The sequence below is a fragment of the Homalodisca vitripennis genome, chromosome 2 (assembly GCF_021130785.1).
Source record: "Homalodisca vitripennis isolate AUS2020 chromosome 2, UT_GWSS_2.1, whole genome shotgun sequence".
NCBI lineage: Eukaryota > Metazoa > Arthropoda > Insecta > Hemiptera > Cicadellidae > Homalodisca > Homalodisca vitripennis.
Window position 1 is genome coordinate 78,345,597 of NC_060208.1, and position 24,074 is coordinate 78,369,670.

At 33.2% G+C, this 24,074-nt stretch overlaps 1 protein-coding gene across 1 annotated transcript; it reads right to left on the reverse strand.

Annotated features, from left to right (window-relative positions):
• Nucleotides 1-3,138: 3,138 nt before the first annotated feature.
• On the reverse strand, nt 3,139-18,821 carry LOC124354220. The gene is made up of 8 exons (XM_046804517.1): nt 18,481-18,821; nt 13,544-13,706; nt 11,859-12,015; nt 10,740-10,930; nt 10,534-10,612; nt 9,571-9,693; nt 6,281-6,377; nt 3,139-4,135 (listed from the first exon to the last, which is right to left on the reverse strand). The coding sequence occupies exons 1-8, from the start codon at nt 18,705-18,707 to the stop codon at nt 4,084-4,086; spliced, it is 1,089 nt and encodes a 362-aa protein (XP_046660473.1). The 5' UTR covers nt 18,708-18,821; the 3' UTR covers nt 3,139-4,083.
• Between the last annotated feature and the right edge of the window lie 5,253 nt (nt 18,822-24,074).

Genomic DNA, 24,074 nt, shown 5'->3' on the forward strand with positions numbered 1-24,074 from the left:
TTAATTACTAAATTACTAAACTTATAAAAATAAGAAATAAACTGTAATCTGCCATAACATTGAATTGTATTTTCAGAAACACATTTTTTTAAAACATAAACAAAAAACATCTGATGGATTAATTATAAAAGGCAAAATTAAATCAATCATATGTATCATGCATATTTGTGAAAACTATGTTTTGCAAGAAAATGTAAAATGATATATTTTTATGAAAGTCAAGTGCATATTTTTGGTAGTAAACATGCCAAACATCCTCACCACAACATAAATACACACCAAACCAACACTCCCTAATAAAGACACATAATTTAGACTATTACTTACCTTGGCTTTATGTATTAGGATATATATTTCAAGTCCATCGCAGGAAAATGTGTAGAATATGAATTATGCAAGATTTATTGTAATAAAAGAAAAGTCCACTAATTTGTTACTTAACTTTTTTATCCGACTCATACTAATGATATATTTACAAAAGAAATTATTATACTTGTAACTATAGAAACATTACACAAAAGTTTTCAAGTAAACTAAATGCATGTCTTTCGAACATTATCACTATCCTCTGATATCTTTCTCTTTTGTTTGGTAGCTCTCCATTCATGTGTCATTTTCAAGAAACACTTCTTATGTACAGTTGAATTGCAACCAAGACACCACCAAGATGATCTTTTCATTATTTTGGGGAGGACAAACAGCAAACCCTTGGTTTTTCCTCTGGAAGATGTTTTGAGTTTGTGATTACCACCTGGAGAAAGGGGTAAATGTTGAAGAGCAACTGAAGCTCCAGTGCCTGCTAAGGAGTGAACAATCTGCAAAATATACTTCCTTCTTGTCATTGGAGATGGTGAAGTGCATTGGAAACAGTATACCATATAGGAATTGTGTATACACATGTCCAAAATATTGAAAAAAAGTCTTTTCTAATATCAACTGGTAGTGCATGAAAGGTGATAAATAGTCTTGTCTTTAGTGTCAACTCCTCCCATCAACTTGTTGTAGAGGTCAATGATGGTAGGTTTTTTTAGCCACAATGCCACTTCGACTAATAACGTCTCTGTCTTCAACATGATAACCAGTCGAAAGTAAGTATACTGGTTTTCTGGTGGGCTTTTGCTTATAGCCAATCAAAAGCACTGGTCTCTTTCTAAAATACACAGATTCTTGTGCCCCTAGTTTTGTGTGGAGTATATATTTTTTATAAGTCCTTTATATTTGTATTTGTTGTGGCTGTCATAAGTGTTGTGTTCTAACAAGGTTTAGGCAACTAAAATTTTGGAAGGGGATCCAGTCCTTTTTGAAGGCAGCATTAGCTGCATCCCAAAAAGGTCTAATCTTAACCCATAGGTTATAGTCTGGTTGCCCTCTTTTGACAGACCATTGGGATGTTAGATGGATGATGGCATGAATCACTTGAAATCTACGCAAGGGCATGGACCTTACCGGGTCATGGGATCAATAATTAAAAATGTTCTTACGTCAGGTCAATCCCATATTTATTGCTATGCAACTGCTTAATTCCTCAATTGTAATGTTACACCACGTCTGAAGCCTGGAATGCTCTTTCATTTTCCCAGATAACTTTTTTTTCAATCTGCCTTGCAGCATATTTGTTGATTTCTCTGGCCATGACATTCACCACAAATAATAACAAAGTATAAATAATTTTAAGTAATCAATTGGTTCGTAGCTTGTAGCACAATCCCTAGCTCCGGGGTTACTGATTGTAAATTTTTCTTCCCAGTTTTGTATGGGTTCAGGAGGGCAAATTCTCACCCATACATTATGTACAGGTTTAATAACTTGTTCAACTTGTGATGGGGAGAGGGCTGATTTGCATGGGTTAAGAAATTAGGTAGAGGTGCAGGCCTACATCACCTTGTGATTCAGACCCAGGAATCAGATGTACAGAGGCCTACTGTTTGATTTTGGAGTCATCAGAATCAAACTCAAATTGAGGAAAAAAGTCATCTTCACTACCAGAAGAAAAAAGAGGCCTTCATTATCAGATGGCAGATGACTACCAACACTAACAATATCACTGTCTGAATCTAATAAATTCATTGTCACTAACTGGGTGACAATATCTCAATAGCATATCTCACAATTCACTTGACCTGTCTCTGAAGTTTTCCACCATGCAGTAAATAACTATGAAAAGTAAAGAGTAATAGACATGATTTAAAGAATACACTACTTACACCAACCTAGGCCTATTTCAAAACAATTTTCATATGCTTACAGGGAAAACACTAACACTTACATAAAGTTGAAAGAAAAATAAATGATACAATAACATTTTGTCACTCTCACAATCAAGCAACTATGTTTATCATTCTTCACGTAATAAATCAAATTCAACCAATGAAATCAATGTTCTACAAACGAAAACAAGGATACAGTAACTGTTTACTCGGTTAGCAGACGAAAACGACAACTGACCACGGTAACTACAAACAACAATATATGATCACAAAGAACAGTTGTTTAGAAGGATGAATAACAAAAAATGTTTTGTGTTGAGAAAGCAACTCTTCATCATTAAACTTGATTTTAAATGTTATAACAAATTAATCATTTGACGTTATGACGTTCAATTTTGAATGCCACTACAACGGTGGCCCATGCCATTGAAAATGGAATGATTGCCAACTCCAGGTTTAAGTACCTTTTTGGAATCCCATCACTGCAGCATTTTACTTGATTATTTTTACATATGAAAATGGTACTTACTTAAATTTTAATTTGTTTTCTATGTGCAAATGTGAAAAAACAAGCTAAATTTTAATGTAAATTCTGTTATTGTAGCTCCATTGATTATTTTAAGGCCAACTTTCAAATTTTTGGAATACCCTGAAAATTATATTGGATCAGATATTGTTTATTAGTATATTATATAATTCTGTACAGTATGATTACTGTAACCCCACTTCATCTCATCCTGCAACTTTCCCTTACTGTTCTGTTACACACTCTATAACAAAACTTTCACATCAATATGTATTATACTCTTATGAAAATGATTCATTGCTTGAACTGGTTTTATACCTTTTATATAATGAAGCAAATATTGCATTGAACATTTACCCATGACTTAGTCATAATTATAGTCTAAAGACATGAACGCAAATCAAATACAAAGTACTTAATTTTGTATTCTATTATCCCATTTTCAATTGTTCTCAAAAACTATAGCAAAATGTGTTTAATTTATAATTATTTGCACTTAGTGACAATTAATTAAGTAGTAATTTTAATAATTGTGATTTTACATGCATTACAAATAATAACAATATTACAATGATAAAAAGTGAATCGTGTACAAACCAACTCAAAATGTATATTATCTAAGTACAAAATAATCTTTGAAAATCACAGCATACGACAGTGTAAAAATAAGACCAATTTTAAAAACTGCACACAAATCTCTAAAATACAGTACTCTTAGAGACAATATTGATTGATAATAAAATATTTAGTCTAAAACAATCAACACTAACACCTGTACAAGATAATTAAACTTAAATAACATTATATTAACAAAACTACAATAAAACCTAGAATAATATGGCATGCTACGATGAGGTCAGGTGATGCAGCTGAACGGCAAAAAATTAGTAAAGCTAAGAGAAATTTTGTTAAACTTAAATAATAATAATAATTAAGTAGTATTCACAAAGAAAAATATTACACATAAATAGTCACATTGGAGATAAGACATTTACATTTTCAACAATAAAATTTTTAACAAATTTGTAAAAACAATTACAAACAAAAACAATATACAATGTACTACTTTTAACCCAAGATCAATGAAAATGGGCATCTGTTAATCTAACACATTCACACAACAGTGAGATTCTATATTGTACAGATACGTTGGAGTTGTGAACAATTAAAAAAACCTAAATAACAATAAGAAAGCAGTGGCTCTCGAAAGGAGCTGCATCACTGCGGTGCCCTTAGAGGACTTAAAGATGCGGCACTGCGCAAGATGATGTGATGAGACGATAAATAACAAGGTGGTTAGGCCACATCAGATGTGGCAGTGACTAGAATGACAACAGGCTATGAAACAAATCAGTCCTTGCGAGTCATACTGTCGCACAGCTCCTCCAGCCCCACACTCTTCCTGCAATAAAACATTCATCTCCATAACGGTCACAGTTTTCTTTATTATTCAACTCAGTTTAACTTTGTTGATGTAAGATCCTAAAAATTAACTTAAATTTTACCTCATTTACCATTGATTACAAAAAAAAAAATTTAAACTGTGTTTAAAATAAATTACACATAAAATAATAAACAGGGTAAAGCAACAAAATCTAAACCTGGTACAGCATAAACCGAAACATCACTTAGGTCTGGGTGGGTGTGAGAGAGAGAGGGAGGGAGAGGGGAGAGAGAGGGAGAGGGAGAGAGAGGAAGAGGGGGGAGGGAGGGAGAGAGAGAGAGAGAGGGGGGGCCTTAAACAATTATTCTGATTTTTTTAAATACTTAAAAGTAGTGGTAAATGTTCGTAACAATCATATTTGTATAGTTAAAAATATATACAGTGTGAGTTAAAAGTATGGATACACTATGTTTAGTTTTTGATTAATAAAGATGGAGGATGGAACTCCCCTGAAACTCTAGTTTCCCCTGTTCTTCTTCTTTTATCAACACTTTTTAAATGAGGTGTCATTTAATGGGCCTTTACATTGAAAATTTTTGAGCAGACCCCCCAAAATCCCATTTTGGTGAAATTGGCAAAGTTGTAACAGTGAATTTCACTTCTATTCTAGAAAGGTGTCCCGAGTTCCATCCCACCATCTTTATCCAACAAAAACTAAACAGCCACTTTAAAGAAACGCTTGCGCAAGCCAGGAGCACCAAATGTGTCTCAGTTGAGAGGTATCAGTTGTTTGTTGCTACTGGCTTGTGAAAGCGTATCTTTAAAGTGGCCGTACTCGCTTATGTTGACGGATTTTCTTGGAAAAAGTACCGTTGAAATTGTCATAAAAATTTCCAAAATCGTAAAATTTATATAACTTATTTAAAACAGTTGATGCCTATCAAAAGGCAAAATCTTTGTAACTCCCGGCTTGTGCAAGCATACCTAAAGTGATCATGCTCGCTTATGCGTTAATGGATTTCTTTGGAAAAGGTACCGTTGGAATTGTCATAAAAATGAATAAATAGTTGATATCCTATGCATTTTTTAGAACTATACCAGTTTTTTTACTTTAAAAATTTTAAACACACATAATTTTTGAACAGGTAAAAGGATTTTGTTAATATTTTATTTTCCAAAAGGTCTACTAAAGGTTAATACAATTCTCAAGCTTCATAACTTAACTTAATTTAAAAATAATCGTAACTGGTTCAAAATATATAATTTTTTAATAAAGAACACATACACACAGATAGACGGAAAACTTAGAATTTTAGAAATACCTTCATACGAACTTTTTTGCTCATTTTTATGTGTAGAACAAAATCCCAAAGTACTGGAACACTTTTACTGAACACCCTGTATATATTATAAACATTCATATTATTTTTTTGTATACATTAAATTACATTTTGAATACCTCTAAAGTTTTATTTTAAGCTGATGCATAATACTGATAATATGGACATTAAATTTATACTTAATAGTGAACATGCTACAAGCTGTGGTGACAACAGTAGACTTAGGGACAGCCAAAGTAATAAATAAGAAATAAGAAAACATTATGTCTATTGCTACATTATGTTGGTTGTTGGATGGAAGAGAACCATCGGTCTCTATATCACATTAACCGATCTTGTTGTCATCTGTTAGTTTAATACCAAAGTATTTGAGTTTAACCTTCCTTAAAAATTAGCATTAAAATCTTATTGAATGCTATTCCTGGTTTATTTAAGTACATAAACCATAGCATAATTATTTAAAAACTGTCTGAAGTCAGGCTCTCTTTAAAAAGTTCCAAAAAACCTTAACAGTATCGTCCAGTAGTATTGGAGCTTAATGAAGCTGACCATCACCCACCCTGACTTCACCCCCCCCCCTACCCCTTAGCTCTGTCTTTGCTGAGTGGAGTTTAACTGGCCTGTCACACAGGTCTATGTCTCTCTGACTCAAATTATTAACTGACTATTTGTGCTTACACAAATGCTGAAATTTCCTTTTCAAATTGCGTAACTCTCAAGTGGCACATACAATGCAACATTAGCGTTGTATTTGCTGTGAAAATACAAGAGCTGTTCCTAGTTTAGGATTCTCTTGTACCATGTGTTAGTGCCATATACTGACCTGTGCTTATCCTCGTTTTTCCAACTGCTGACAGCGATGTGTGGAGGTGGCAAGAACGAACGCAGAGACTGGACCAGCTGGATAGTATCCATGAGAGCTGCAAAATATGTCACTGTTCTAGTGCAGTAGATATTTTACTAGCCTCCGACAACTTCCACTAAGGATGAAAACAAAAACTGGTAGTCATGTTAGATATGTTGAACTTTACTGGCCAGAAGAGAACATTTGAATGGCAAGATAATATGAGTTTCATGCCAATTGAGTTACTGAAAAACAAAATTAAAAACATCATGAAACACCAAACAACAAAATGTACAAAAATTAAAACCAATATAATATGTCTTTAAATGCCTTTCTTCTCAATAATTGGGTTGTATTTGTTGTACAAGTTAGTCTATTGTTATATTTAAGCTATTGTATACAAGACTATTTTTTAACAAAAATCAGTATCAAAAGTATTTCAATTCTCTCAATTATTATAAAAATTCAATTAATTTGTAAAAAAAATATGTAGGTTGTAGTTTGAACCGTGAGAATGATTACTCTTTGAGTAGATTTTAAAATTGTGTATAAGTTAGGGTATCCAAATCATTCTTAGAGTAAACCAGGACATCACCAAATTATATTTTACTATATCGTACAACTGGCCGATTGTTCCCTGGATAAATAAACTTCTCTGGTTTTTTTCATACAGATATAAAATCTGTTTTATCAATGATATTTTAAAAATTACATAAAAGTACAAATTTATGAGTTTTCTACATATTCTAAGTCTAAAATACTTATCATTAATAATATTATATTATTCCTAATATATTTTTGTTATATTAGTTGTAATTAATTTAAAAGTTAAATTGATATGAAATTGACACACATAAGTATGAAAACTTACTCACAATTTCTTGTAGATGAAATTGATTGACCTTAACACTTTCACTAACGATAATGTCATTTGACATCGCGCATTGAAATTTATGGACTGCTGACAACGTCTTTTGACGGCACCGATTTTTACAGTAATACAAATGCATTTAAACGTATTTGGACTTCAGTATTGATAGTCTTTCGCTATTTCCATGTTTTATTTTCTTACTCTATGAGCTACGATCAATGAAATGTTGCCGCAGTCGCGGCACAACGGCCATTAGTTGTCGTTCTGCTAATTCAGCAACTGCATTGTTATTGTTTTCTTGCCATTACTTTAGTTTACAACGATTGTTTTGTGAGTAAATACAATAAATTGTGACAGTATTGAAGACAATCAAGTGCTAGAAAAGTTACTCAGATTTTCAAGATACAGTGAAAGTGATTATTTATTTCAAGATCAGACAGATAATGATCCTGATTCTATTAGCAATTGACATCTTGGAGACACAAGTAATTCGTTGACAATGTTTTTTGCTCAAATATCAAATGTAAGCAAAATAGTAATAACTTATATTATGCTCTTTGATAATTAAACAATCAGTCGAGGCTGCAAGAAGAGGCACTTCCTATCAGTGTAGTGAGTGCACAATTGCCATTTGCAAAGAACCATGTTTTAAGACTTTACACACTTAAAAAATATTTAAAAATAAGTGGATTTTAATTGTAAATATGTGTAACTACAGCAACAGTTACATCAATGCTGAATACAGCAAATAATAATGAGAAATATATTTATGTTATAGACTAGTACATGATGATTTTTTTTCTACTTTTTACTTTTTTCAGAAAATCTTATGTTTTTAAGTTTTAAAACAAGACTTTGTGTAGAAAGAGGAAAAACTCAGCTTTAAAAAAAAAATGTTAGTTTCATAGTTTTCTTATAATTGGTTAAAAAAATATATTTATTTAAAAAACATTAAAACGGACGGCAGTGCAAGTTCTCAAAAATAGAATGCGGCAGTGAAAGTGTTATAAGTGAAATAATATTTACTGATAATAACAAAACAATGCTCTCTACTTCGTAATCAAAATGAGCTCTCTTGTTAAAGTTCCAATCATTACAATAAGTGTTACTGACAACTGTATGCACAAGCAGTTTTGACATTTTGCAACTCAATACACTACTACTAACTAATACATACATACAGGGTTAACTATAGCTAACATTACTCACACAATCTTCTCAACAACACACATTTAAAGTGACGTGACAAGTAGATGTTGATTTTAGTTTACTTGATTGTCCACTATTATAATGAAAAAGCATTGGCACAATCAGACTAGAAATGTGTTACATATTGATTTGATTTTATAAAACTTATTAAAAACGTTCCAGGGCTTTTAACCTGTTGACGAGTGCAGCAAAACATACACAAATGAGTGCGCACGGCATTTGCCGTTTGGTCCCGTATGAGGGAGCACAGCATTTTCCGTTGCAGACTAATGACTGTCAGTTCGTTCTCACTGACTTATCATGACGTCTAGCGGAGATTTTTGGAACTTTTCAGTTGTTTCTAATAGTGTCGCTGTACAGTGTTGCTAGTCCTGTATCGTGGTGGCACCTGGTGATAACTTTAAAAACTATTTTACGGAGGCGGGACACAAGACCCGCTACGCCTCCAAGGTCGCCATTTCATAAGGCCACTCCCCCAGAATGACACAAAGAAGCGTCAACTACTCAGGCAGTGCTATGTGTGCATGCAAACACACCACTCGAACTGGTCAAAGAAGAAAAGAAACCAACTATGAATGTTTAACATGTAAGGTCGCCCTTTGTATATATCCTTGTTTTGAACAGTATCACACACTAGCAATGTTTTAAAACGAGGTTATTGCTTTTAACAATCTACAATGTATTTTTATATACATTTAAACTATAATAAACAAGTTTATTTACATTTAAAAGTTTTTTTTGTTTTACTCCCTAAAAGTCTGTCACTGGTCAATGAGGCACTCAGTATGGACCGTCATAGCGGCACGGCAAATGCCGTGCGCACTTGTCAACAGGTTAAGTGTACCTAGATGATGTTTTGAGACACCATAAGTAATGATAAATTGGAATGATCTTGATTTTCCAGGACATTTGGTTACCCTCGTAGTAATGTTAATAGGAATGACAAACTGCAATAAAAATACTACAATTCCATTCCTCAGAAACTATTCCCTAGTGCTTTCGTCAGGAATGTGGCAATCCTCAGATTTCCATCTGCTCCTAACACAAGTTCTATCATCCCCCTCTACAACCCCTTACTGTTCTTCATGATCAGATACACAATCAGATAAATAACTTTACATTTTAACATAACTCCATTATGCTTTTTAACTGTTAATGATAATATTTAATAACTAAAAAGAAAACTAACTTTTTTGTAAGGCTTCGGACTGCTTCCCGTAAGGTTTGCACATGGCTGGCCTCACACACGTCTTCATGCGAGTCATGTTCTTCATGATCTCCGCAAACGCACGTACAATTTTCTCTTGACCAACTATTAACATCGTGATAACAGCATGAAACACACCACTTACTCAAAAGCTGAGGTAACAAATTCCATAACTACAATAACAGTAAGATTGAAAAAAGACTATGTTATGAAATACAGAAACATTTTAAAAGCCACATAGTTGGATAATTACTGTTAACTATAATAATAGTTCAGCTCTCGCTGTACTTAAATTTAGCTACGATGTTCTAACTCATTTGGTCAAGTTACTAAACCTAACACTTTGTAACATAAAATTTCAGCCTTGCAATTCAGATTAAAACAAATTAGAAGATTAAAAAAGTGTCAATGAAATCATTTTTAGAATTCAGAGTACATATTCTCTATACATATATTTTTAAGCTTTGTATTATACCCTTTTACTTTTTTATTTCTAAATAAACACTGATTCAGGGTTTTGAACATCTTTAGAATATGTTAATTTAAGTGTGTAAAGTAAATATATGTGAATAAAACTTAGCAATTATGAAACATGGGGTTTCACTTCATACTTAAAAACATTCACAGTAAAACTAATTGTCTAGAATAATTTTTGAATGGCTCTCCCTTCATTGTTTTCTATTCTTTTGGTTTCCACCAAGTACATAATACAAAACTATAAAATATTCACACAATAAAACCTCCCAACTTTCTCCCTCCAACAAGTTATGTATTTAAGACTTGAAATTCCTTCATAACAACAATACTTCTACTGAATATGTATTGATTCAGAATGACTTCTAAACAAGGAATTGCTTTGCTTTCTTGCTCAAACAGTACTCTGGTTAGTAATGTTATATATGTTTCTGACACACACAAAGTTCAGCATTAAAAACAGTTGCTGACCTTCGGATGATGAGTGGTGTCTCTTGCCGTCATGTGAGTCTTGGTGTGTCCAAGCTCCATTGTGAACAGCCAACAGGTCCTGCCGTATAAAACCATTGACATTATAATATTAGACAGGGAACATACTAGAAGTTATTGGGACAGTTTTATTTAAAATTTCCAAATCAAATAAAAAAACATAATAAATGGATGATTATAAAATTCACCTTATTGGCACTAGTCAGACCATCCAGATTTTCAAGATTGGCTTTGAGAAAGTCAGCCAATTTGTGTGCCTGTTGTTGGCGTACAGAGGGGGTTTTGGCGGGAGGCGGGGCAGGTGTTTCAGTCTCAGCAGGATGACTGCTTCCCCCTCCTCCCGTACTGGTACTAGTCTCAGTGGAACTGCCGACCGGACCTGCAAACCATCAACCGATAACTAACAAACAGAATCCACAGACATTAAACCTTAATGTCATATCACTGTATTGTATACTGTATTTGTCATGTTTGATACAAGAAACTCTTTACTCAATAAACACCACTTTTTAACAGATAAATAGTGTAGCATGTAGCAATCAAGTTCATACAGTCTGGGTAAATTGAGTCAGGTTTGACAGTGTAAAATTATCATTGGTAATGCTTTGTTGAGTTAGGAGTGGTACAAAGGTTTCAAGAGTATGTGATGAGCCTCTAAGAGAAAAGTAGTGACAGGTGAAAGATCTTGGTTATGATGTGAGCCACACATTAAGGCAGGAAGATCCATTTTATTTCATTTTGTGTTTCCTTTATTGTGGATAGTGTTATGAAGGGCGTGTCCTAAATATTAATTTTCAGGGTGAGAGACCTTAGGGTTAACTCTTGGTCTTTTGTTGATGATCTTTTATTGTTTACCAAGTCAAAGTGGGTTGTTCAGACACTTTTGGATGAGTGAAACAGGAGCTTATCTTCCATCCATCATTCCAGTGCAGTGTTTGTCTTTAATCCTAGTCAGCAAAAATCAAGAAACCTCTCAAATTCAGCTTAAGACAAGGTGAGTTTATTCTCCCACAATAATCAACAGTTGATCCAGCATAACCTGCCCTTTTATACACAATTTATGTAATACAAACTTTCATGCACATTCCTTAACAGCGCCATCTTTCAACTGATTCTCAGTTAGCATTTCTTGTTAAAGAAGATAACCCGTGACACTTCAAACACCAACTGTGATTAATTATTTGTATGTATTAAAAGTAAAATATTTTAATTAGAAAGTCCTGGATAAGCAGTGTAATTGCTAATATATTATTGTGTTATAACGCTCAAAAAAAGGAAGCAAAACGATGAAAGTGATAACCTCTCACCTGGTGGTTCTGGTATGTATGTCGGTTTGTTATGTGCTAACTCCAACTGTGTCTTGTAATATCTGCAGGCAGGGTTAGGACAGTTTTGCACCACTTCTACAATAAACTCTTTCTCCATGCCAAAATTTTCTCTTCCAATGGTATAAGAGTCCATAACCTAACAGACACAATTAAAGTTACAATATTGTAGTCTGTTGTTGCTTATAGTGCCACATTGGATTTATAATTTCTTTCTCTTACATAACACGATTTAAAGATTGGATTGGATTGGATTAAATATAGATTTATAAAGACTTGTATCTATTTGAACTGAATTGTTTTTTTTTTACAGCTCTGCACAAATTAATATATGAAGGAAATTATTAAAATAGATATCAATCTGTATAAAATATAATGTTCTACTACCAGTTACCTGTGGTTTTGCATGCATTTATTCCATTGAAAAATAGGGACACCACAAGCATATTAGAAAAAAAATTATATTCTATACACTCCTGAGATAAGGCTTAATCACTGAAAGGCATTCCAATCATCTGATCCATTTTAGATTTAAGTTTAAGAACAGTGTATTGGAACTTTGAAGTTGGAGTGAAAAAGTTTTTATAAGTACTATACACTAATATATAATAACTCAAAGTTCTCTCCGACACTCCATGATACTTGATTGGATAGCTCCAAGGATTTCGGTAACAGTTGAACTATTCTAGGCCAGTATGGAAGAATCCTAATGTCAAAGTCCTTAGTTTTTCAATAACATATGATGGTGCTCTATGTAGTATAGAAATGAAGTAGACACATTTAAGAAACATACTCGTTTCTGTCCGTATTCATGGTTAACAGCTTCAGATGTTAACTCTAGAACTGGCAATGCTATCACTCTATTTCTGGTGCCCTTATTTCAACAGCCACGCAACAGCCCTCCGCCCCATTTATACTTTATTTTTAAATGTGTTGATCTCTAAGTATGACAAAAATAAAATGAAATACTAAATTTGAATCCTACCCTATTTATATATGTACATTATACAAAATTTCATCTTTCACTGGATTCCACCCTAGATTTGGGGCCTCTTTATCGAACTGGTCTGGCATAGTATTCGAGCAGATTAACACTTAGGGCGAACTCCATAATTACATGCAGGGCAAAAGAAAATGGTTTTCTTTTTCAAGTTTTTACACTCTCATACAGCACACACGAGATAGTTTGTGTTGGGCAGTTTTGCGATTTCATAACCAGGTAGAAAGAACAACTTCTCTGTCTGACTCATAAAATTGTGAGAATACTTTTTAGGATATTACGTCTACTAAATTATCTGTCAGGTTTACTTCAATCTCAAATATTATATATATTATATATTATATATATATATTAGAACTGCAAAAATTTAAATTTCTTTTCTAATATAAATATGATGAACATTAAAAAAATGTCTTGATTGACTATATAATATCTATTGATTATTTTACATATTGAAATATAACGCACTTTCAACAGGAGTGTATACTGGTATTACTGTCAGTGCCTCAATCTCAACTTTAGTACAATAGTATTTCAATACTCTATAGTTTAAATACAGAGGATTATACATTATTGATGCTTGCCATTGCAAAATCTGTTTTGGCAATAAAGAAGTTGATTGATTACCACTACAACTAAATTACAAACTTTAAATTATTATACTCACAGCTCTGACTGTTCCCTCCACTCCCAAATGCAAACCGTGTGGACCATTCATATGCTTTAACATAACTGCATTGGCAAAGTGTTCAAACGGTAGAATTATTTTGCCATTCTCTCTCAATACCAACCGTCCTTGAGAGTCTAATGTTACCCGGTTTGCCATCATCCTTAAAAATTGATATATTATGAGTTTTAACACAAATCAAAGTTAGCATATTATTCATTTTTTTAAACAATTTTTTTAATGTGCACATACTGTGAAAGTAAACAAATCAATAGATAACCTTAATGAAGTAGTTTAATCTGAAATGTAAACCACTTATCATAAAAACATACAGAAAACTTATTGGATACACAGCATTTTCACCTGTCCCCATCACTATCACTTCTGAAAACTCTTAATTGGAACTGTAAAAAGTCTGCCAGAGTTAGTAGTAGCAACTAATTATCAAGCATGTTGATATTATTTATATCTTGATTTTCCGGAAGCACTAAAAAAACTCCCCCTCATTATCTCTGAAACCTAATGAGGATGCCAAGGATTGGAATCAAGCAGACATGATGCATGAAGGTCAACAAGTAAATGGAAGATATGTTGTGCAGCAAGACAACAAATCTGCATCTAAACTATCTTACACTAAAACGCATTTTTAATTCTAGTATGTTCATAATGGTTTATTGTACTTTTTATGTCCAACTTATAATTTTTACTGAGAAAAAAATTGTTCATTAAAATTTGTTTTTTTATTCCTGTCCACGAAGCATTTAACAGCAACGTACTATTGATATAATGTGTGTTAATAATAAATAACAGAAGGATGGAGGATATATCCTTTAATATTACCATTAAGTCAGGATGGGAGATGATGCAAATTTGCTATCACACAATAAGTTTTATTACATCAAAATGTTTTGTAAAAACCTGTTTCTATGATCAATGTTTTTGCCCAGAGTTTGGAAAATTTCATACATTTTGCTGTTATTGGGCCATCTTCAAAAGGTTAAAGAATTAACAACCAATTATAATACAGCTAAATTCAACCATAATTGTTCTTATATTATTTAATTTTTTTAAATTAACAAACCTTATGAAAATTAAAGGTATACATACTTTGTATAATTAATGTTTCTTGTTTTTCCTATTCATTCATACTTGACTCAAGATATAAGAATAAATTTATAGTAAACTACAAGCATAACGAAATTTCAGGTGTAATACAGATTTAAAATTAATATAAAAACATTTCAGGTAAGTTCTAACTGATATATAATCAATATGTCATGATTAATATCTTATATGTATATAAGATATTCAGGAACTTTGTATTTTGTTCTGGGTCTGTGATGGTTGTGGGGATTTGGGTTCCATGATGAGTGTCTCATTTATTTATACAAACAATTCTTTCAGGGTATAAAATGACCGATATATTTATCAAACAGATCTTAACCCTTCCCACGCGGCAAACGGATATATCCGTTAGGCCTAATTTTGACCGAAACGCGGTAAACGGATATATCCTTCAAAGTCTATTTTGTGTTATTTAATAAATTGTAGTTGCCGTGGAATCCGCTAGAGTTCAAGGGAGTGTTGAATACTTGTTCCGAAAAGCAGATGTTACAGTTTGAACCTCATTGGCGCGTCACAGTGGTGGGAGGGCGTGGCTTTGTCCCTCGTGGCGTGATTTAGCCTCAGTCTGCGGCGAACCATTACGCAGTAAACGGATATATCCCGGCACGGCATATTTTAGTGTTTTAACACTGTTTTGCCATATTTCCTTATTTACTGTTCGTGTTCCTGTTGTATTTAGCATTATATTATCTTTTTATTTTGTTATTACTTTATTTGTTGTGTCATTATAGGCCTATATTGTTCTATGCAATGGCGAATCCTGACGATTTTTTGTAAAATTTGAAAATTTGTTAAAAAATATAGGGGTCTGATTATTTTGTGATACTGTATTATTTTTTATTCCTAATAGCCACCACTAACTAAAAAAAAATTAGAGTTGATAAAACGTTAAAAAAAAATTTTTAAAGTTAATTACGCGTTATGAGTCAAAATTGAAAGATAAATTCCGCGTGGGAAGGTTTAATTTACTCTTCTATGTTTTCGCCTATTTTTTATGTAATGATGGGTGATAATTTCTAAAACATTTGTTCAATATAAATAACTAAGAGTTAGTTCATGTTGCTCAAAAACACAGCAGTGAATCCAGTGTTATATTTATGAGTTTTAGTTATATGTAAAACGTTATTTGATTTGATGTATATAGTTTTTTTCTAATATGTATAGACTTTCAAGTGTTTTTTTTTTATTTCATTAGAATTTCAAGAGTCTTAAAATATGTACTCTCAATATGACATTAAGAGGAAAGTGTTTGAATAAGCATATTTGTGTTTTCTTTTGCCACACCACAACCCTCCTTAGATTCAACTCATTGATACCCTATAGAATCACAGAGTAGGAGGTATGAGACCTAAACAAGCAGTGATAGATAGTTTTAGCGACTGTAAATCCTTTGCTCCATTACAGGACCTCCTCATCCCGAAAAAATCAAATGGTTTTACATTTCTGTGCACCTTTTCTCCACTGAGTAAATTGGGAACTTTTGATAAATTTGAGTTTGGTTTATTGTGTCTTAAGACGAGTTTTCAAGTTTTTAACACCAACACACTTTAAAATAATTATCACAACTTATTTGAATATCATTTATAATGGACTATGTTGAAATGGTTTATGACAAACCATAGCATTTAACGATTATTCACTAACTCGTTCATTACAAAATCAAATTCCATAAAAAAAAGAAGTGCAAATTTACTGTTAACTAGTTATTCACCAAGATTCATAAATAAGTTAAAGCTGGATAATTGTTATAAAGTATGATCATTGTTTAAGTTTTCTTGAAAAAAAAAAAAAATAGCACTAAGTCTAGAAGAGAAGAGTTAGCATGTGTACACAATAGTAAAACATGTTAAATCGAATCAATTTTTATTCATTACCTGTGCATATAGTACCGTATAACAGAATGTCGTCAAAATATTATTACATCAAACGAAATAAATAATAATATAAAATGTATATAACATTTTACAACTGTACTTTCATGTCATAAAGCTATTTATAAAACTTATATTTTGCTAGTACAGAGTCATAAAAGTCTTTAATGCTATAAAGATATAAATCACATAGTATAGATTTAATTTTATGTTTAAAACATTTTACATCAGGTGACTTAAAATGATTTAGTAACAAACTCATACAATTTTATATCACAATTACTAAAGTTTTAATAGTGGTTTGAGAATTACATTGATTTACTTTAAGAAAATTATTTTGTCTTGTAAATCTTGTAAGTCTTGCCTATGGAAAGAATGGTTTGTATAAAAAGAATTCAAACTAGTTGTAATATATCATATTATGCTTATATATCATAAGCAGTCTAATATGTACAATGAACTTATTGTTAATAATATACAAAATGTTCTTGAACCAGGGCTAAACAAAATAACAGAACATTTAAAGAATAAAGTAAAAGCACTGTATAAAACGGTTACAATACTTAGGTGTACTGTACTAGGTGGAATATGCAAATTGTGTGAATAGCTTTCTTTTGAAGGATGTTCTTATATCTTTATTACTACTCCCCTATAGAGATATTCCATAGCCTATGTGAAATAACTGCATATAATTTAAGCAAAGTAAAACACACACACACAAAATTATCAGGTGTTAGATCCCCCTTCATTGATCAAAGCAAGATGTAGGCTATCTCTTAACAGGTAGTTCTGCTGCATAATCAACCTGAAGCTTTAATTTGTTATTGGGATTGAATTGATGTAGGCCTACAAGTCCTACTGTATGGTTTGTACACGTACAATACTACAAAAGAGGTTTTGTAAATTCACACTACAATAGAGACAGCTTGTTTATGCCACACTAGTCATGAATTAAGCTATGATTACGATTCATAACATTGTAAGTAGTTACAAAGTTGGAGTCTTGTACACAATGTCCCATATCATCTGCAAACCAGAAACTCTTGGTCTAGTTGGTTTTTAAGTTCCTAAGAATATCAATATTACTCAGGACATAGAGAATATGCCACAGTATTGATCACTATGGCATGTCATGATATATTGTGAGTGTTAGATAGTAATTTCCTTGGAGGAAAGACAAGAAAACTTTTCTTCAAACATACCATTACAAAAACTTTAAATACACCCAAGTGAAAAATTACAAATTACTAAGATACTGTGATACACCATGTTGATGGCCTTGCGCATATCAAAAGACCTATAATTGTGACTAAATTATCTTTTTAAAGGATAGACTTTAATAAGCAGCCTACACTCATATTAAGCTGTTTTAGTCAAATGGATTGATTGTTTCCATTCAAATGAATAGTTCAATATAAAAATTAGTAAACATAACATATGATATAGTCTCTAACGAACTAAAACATTGTAGTCTTTGTTCCACAAAATATAACTTGTTTATGAGCTGTGCATGCGTTTTCTCCACGTATCTCAATTAATGGGCTTACATCCAATTACACTCACCTTCATATAATAATCATCCAAAAACTGTTAATATTTTGAAGTCCAATTTCTGAGTACTAGTTGGGTCAAGCTTAACTAGTAGGCCTATATGAATTTTTGTAAATATAGTTTCAAAATGAACCGAACTCATAATCTAGCCTAAGTTGGCCTTAATCCTACACTGGTCTAGGAATAGCCTAATTGTACTTTTACTTTACTGTGTACTTTTAAGTAAAGTAATGTTTTTGCTTACAATAGCAGTCTGGGAACTCTTATAACATGGAAAGGTTGACAGTAAATGAAGATAAGAGTACCCCTATGTTGTCAAGGAGTTTAAAACAATCTAGTCTTGTCTTAAAACCTTCTATTTGTTTAGAGAAAAAAGTTGGGAAAACTTACTGTAAGTAAGAAGCACTCGGCAGCATTGAAGACTCCTTTAATTCGGTAAAACATTGTAAAAGTTCAACAGAAGGATTCCAACCCTTATTTTGGAGATAAAGTTGTAAGAGCATATACAACTTCTCTGTCACATAACCTGTTCCTTGAAAGGGAGAGCCCATTTCAGTCTGTATTCCTTTAGCTACAATATTTTTCATAGTTTCAGCTAATCCGAGTCCCAGGTCCATTGTCCTGTGATCAAGTGAAGGGGTCCTTGACCTCTCCCTGTCTGATTAATTATCAAAATTCTGCCACTCCACAACGACAGACGAATGATCCTCGCTCGACGGGAGTCTGCAACGCCAACGCCTACCAAGTACCACCAACAACTCTGACAAGTTAAAGCAGCTGACTGACCGGCTAACAAAGAGAATGAAACAGTTTGAATTATGTATAGTAGTACATTTTTTTAAGTAGGCATCTCTCATAAAATTTGTTTAAAATTATATTATTTTAACATCTTTTTACTATGAGTTTGATATAAAACGGATGAATTAACATTAAAATATTATTATCAATAGTTGTCTATGTCATAGTAATCAGTGCTTTTTTGAATTTGGAGTTATTCTTTATGGAGTAAATTCATTATAATTTTCTGTAATAGAAGTATAAAATTGATTTATGAGTAATTAAAATGGATTTTAATATGAAAATAGCACTGGACGTGTATTTACTTGAGAAATAGTGATGTCTTTGTTGAGGAAAAACAAGGATGAATGTAAAGCAAGCTTATGGTTTTGGCTGTACTATAGTTAATAGTGTCAAATAAATATATGATAGAACTAGAAAAGTGAAATTTAACATAGGCAGCGACTCCGCCTAAAATTTGCTTGTGCTAGTGCTAGTCCCCAAAAGGATTATAGCCAATTAGTTCAATGCCTTTGTCGCTTGTAATAAAGGTTTAAGCCAAGTCTCAGAAATTAAGATGGTGTTAATATGAAGCTAATAAAAATGGAACTAAATCAATTTGAGCATATAGTCCATACGTTAACTTGTGCTGCCTCAAGCAAACTATTAAAAGGAGTAATAGAGTGGCAGGGAAGAGCAGATAGTGAGGCTCACTGCCGGGGTGGGACAATCTGGAACGTCTGAATTAGCACTCCTGGGTGCTATCTCAGTGAAGTGGCCGTGTCCATACCCTTTGACTAAGGAGCTCCCTTTTCAGCGCCTCAACTGTCCGCACGTGCTGATTAGGCATCCTCTTGAATCTGGGGGATGCTAATAAGCTCATAGACCTTGTACATGTGATGATGAATAATCATCCCCACTGAATATAAAGAAAGATGCATATTGAAGTGCTTTAATGGTTATGTTTATTGTATTGTTAAAATTCGTTATTTTTTCAAATAACTAAATGACAGTTGTAACATATGCTATTACATAGATTATATCCACGGTAAAAATTAAGGTATTAGGCGTTCAATTAAAACTTTAAATCTTTGCTGGGTAGTAAAAGTACAAAAGAAAAAACTTCTTTCTGGATTTATTTATATTAGTCTGTCATGAGAACCCAGTACAGATACTGATAAAAAAAACATTAATGCATTAATACAGGTTTATATTATTTTTAACATTCAACATTAATGTAATTAATTAATTAAGTTGTGAAAACTATTTTGAAGGCTTTACTCAAACAGGTTTAGAGTAAAGTCACTAATATTAATTAACATGTCTCTGTATACTAGTGTATACAGTCAGAGTCAGGGCTCTTTAATCGAGAGATAATGGGTTAAAATCCAGGGGAGGTCAAAGCCAAGAGCTGAGGCTTAAAAGAGAATAAAAAATTAAAACAACTATAAAATATGGCAAATAGTTAAATACATATATTGAAAAATGTGATGTAGTCTGTCAGATCCTTTTTTGAATGCTAACAGAATTTCTTATTCAAAGACGTTATCTTATACAAGACGAGATGCCACGTGATGTATTGCTTCATACTCATTTCTTCCGTTATGAATATTAAGTAGGAAAACATTGATGAATTTGATTCACGTGGCATATAATTTTAAAGGGAATTTGATGCAAGTTAGAAAATACTAACTTTAATCATAGTTTTTATTAGAAAAATGAAATCTACTTCTAAACACGGATAAACTATGGCATACATCATATTCTCTTATATGAGCTTTTTAGTTAAAACATTTAAATTGTTATTTTTACTATTAATATTCTGAAAAAAATCCAGGGTTATGTCTTTAACCCCCTTTATCATGAGGATGTTCGACACCCCCAGACCCTTGGCGGAGCCCCAAATAATAATTTTTATCTAACCCAGCTCGTTCTGGCCTTAGAGTGGTTAATTGGATTTTTTCAGGAAGGCTGTTTTATCCATATGCAGAGTTTCGGGCGGGTAGATCACGTTGTAGTTGGCTCGGAGCTTGCTGTTCTTTTAAAAGTTATCTTCCGATTGTTTGTAATTACATCTCCATCGTGTCCTTGGTGTTGCAGATGACGTCATTCTGAGCTAGCTGTGCAGTTTTCCTAGCTGACTTGGTTCGCTGTAAGAACGATCTTGAGGTCTGGTGTGTGATCCAGTCGGTCCGCGGGCCGGCTGTAATACACGCGTAGGCCATTGCTGTCGGTGATCGGCTTGTTGACCTCGTGCATCTTCAGCCCGTGTGCGAGGCTTCACATACCAGTTAGATTCCGTGGCTGCATGCGGTGTTTTTCGTCACACATACGAAGTTGTCCTCTTCGTACCGCTGTTGGTCATGAAGGAACACCTCTGAAAACAGATCAGCGTTAAGGTGGCCTCCGCCAATAAGTACTGGCGCTCAGCCAATGGTGATGCAAGTTCATATGACCGGGCATTCTCTCTCTAATTCCGAGTCCTCTTTGCTTCATGTTTTTCTGCGACCAGCCAGAATAATGTTCAGTCAAATAGCGTTGAAACGACTTTGTGGCCAAACACCGTACGTTTGGTGGCCTCCGGTCTGTTGTTGGTGTGTGGAGACGAACGCATTTTCTCAGCCAAATAGCTGGGGCAACCCCGATAGTTTGCGTTGTGTTTACCACTATGTTACAATTGTTTTTACCACTATGTTACAACATTGCCCGTAATCTCTTTGCAGCTTGGGGCATTACATACAATTATGTGGGCCACCACAGAAACATGTGACTTGTCATCCATAATTCCTTAACCATGGTCAAAAGATTAGCATTTTTGGCACTGAATGAGACCAGATGGCTTCTAATTTCTAAGCCCTAATTTAAACACTGACATAAAACTGTACAGTTAGTGAGTATAGTTCATGAGGTTTTATAGTTAGTCCTAAGTCATTTTCATTATCAAGCATAAGAGTCACCCTCACTTTGATCTCTCCTTGATTATATCACTTACCACCTACCGTGTACTGTAAGTTAGTGACAGCGTCCTGTATTTCAACACCTGAAATGTCAAATGGGACGCCATATAAACTACTTAAGTGGGGTTTGTGCCCAGAAGGCTTCTAGTGTAAAATAGGACATTGTTGTTGGATAAGTATCTTTTGAAAGAGCTTGAACTTGTCGATTGTTGTAGTTTTAACTAGGTACTTTGTTTATAGTCTGAAAGTCTCCTTTGGAAATTTTATATAGCACTCCAGCATGGGAATGTTGTCAATGTAGAAACAACATGTGGAGCTGCATAACATGGTCAGTGACGGCAGTGTTGATAGTAGATGAAGCCTCTGATTGATCTGTCACTAGAATAGTACACATTAATAGCATTCCATTACTTTCACTAATGGAATGCTTTGTCTATACAAATTAATTTGCTGTTGGTAGAAAGATGGCTAGTATAATTAACACTACATATGAGCCGCTTTGAGAGCTCAACGGCTCGTTTATTCCATAACAATGATAATAACAAAACATAGCGTAATGCTCCAAAACACCAATGCAGGAAAGCAAAGCACTCAGTTCCCACTTGTGTCTTGTAAAGGAAATAGATCTAGCAGTGAAAAAGGGAGTGGCAGTAGGCATGGTCGAGCTCCTGCTGCTCCCTCCCCCTATGCACAAGAAATTTTCGTGCAGGTCGCTTTCAAAGTGGCTCATCTTTAACATTTTTCTTTGTAGGTATGTTTATTTTTTGCATTGAAGCTTGCAAATGTCTGTTGGTTAGTTTATACTTCTGACATGTCACACAGCTAGTTAAACCGGTTTGTATTATTCTTGTATTTTTCCAGTAAAAATATGTGAATAGGTACAATGTAAAACCTTTTGAGCAGAAAAATAGCCTAGAAAATCGTAAGTTTCCCAAATAATTCATTTCTAAAAGTTCTCAGGTAGAATTATTATCCAGTTCCCATGTAATTTTTGTAACATAATTATGTTATGAATTTTAGTTTTAAAAAATTGTATTGGGTTTTGAAGTATGTGTGCCTTTTATTCAATGATAATTTGAGTTGTTCTTTATCCAAGTTGCTTAGACACTTCAACACTTAAGCAAATGGTGTCAGGGATGCAACAGTTCTTAGACCTAGAACTGGTTTACCAGGAGTGATTTAAGTAACTTGTCTTTGATATTTAAAAATATTTGATGATGTTTTTCGCTCCATTTTCAAGTAAGCATTTTTACAAGTAAGAAGAACCCGAGGTTTTAAACTATTCGCTTCTTCTAACTTGCTAAATAAATAGTTTTATTAGACAGGAAAGATGTTTATCATGAAATGTTTTAGTAAAACATAGTGTATATCAACAAATGTAATGGTACAATCTTCTACTTCATCACTTAATACTGAAAAATATAGAGCTCTTATGAAACCTGAAAAAAAAGTACTAATACCAAATTGTACTACTTTATATACATAAGTTTCCAACTTATATAAAAATAGCCAGGAATTAAAATAGGATTTAATCTGTGAACATGAAGACAAAATATTATTTATAACTTTTCTTTCTGACTACAAAAGGTGAAATAAAGCTTGCATTCACAGGAGTAATTATATAAAATTTAAGCATTTCCTCATGTACAGTTGTTTGAATATGTTAATTGGGATATTTCATCTAAGAAAATTATTTATTGTCTGTTGTTCATGAAAATACTGGGTGCATAATCAAAGTAAAAAAAAAATAAAGAATGTCTTATTTTACCAGGCGAAGTTAGGGCTAAGAAGCCCTCTCTAACACTTAACCTGGGGACCAACGGCTTTAAGGTGACTTCCGAACCACCACCAATGGCTAGGCAGGCGGGCCGCTTGCAAGGACAGGATCGCTCAGCGGTCACCTATCCAAGCAGCAGCCATGCTCGACGTTGCTTGATCTGGTTATCTTGCGATAACCGCCGTACCTGCTACACTGTGCCATTGGCAAATCCTGGTTCATTTCTAAATTTTAACTATACATTTTTCAAATGTTTTCTTCTTTATTAAAATAATTTCTTTTCTGAATAACATTATCTGATCTTTTTTCAAAAATGTCCGAGAAATTAGTTTTCTTGAGTATTATGTCATTCTATAGCTAAGTCATGTGATTGGATTCTTCTTTCACAACATTTATTAATTGTCTCCTGGATTTGGTCGTAAGATAAAACACTGTGAATTTTTTTTTTCCATGAAAAATCTGAATTGTCTCTT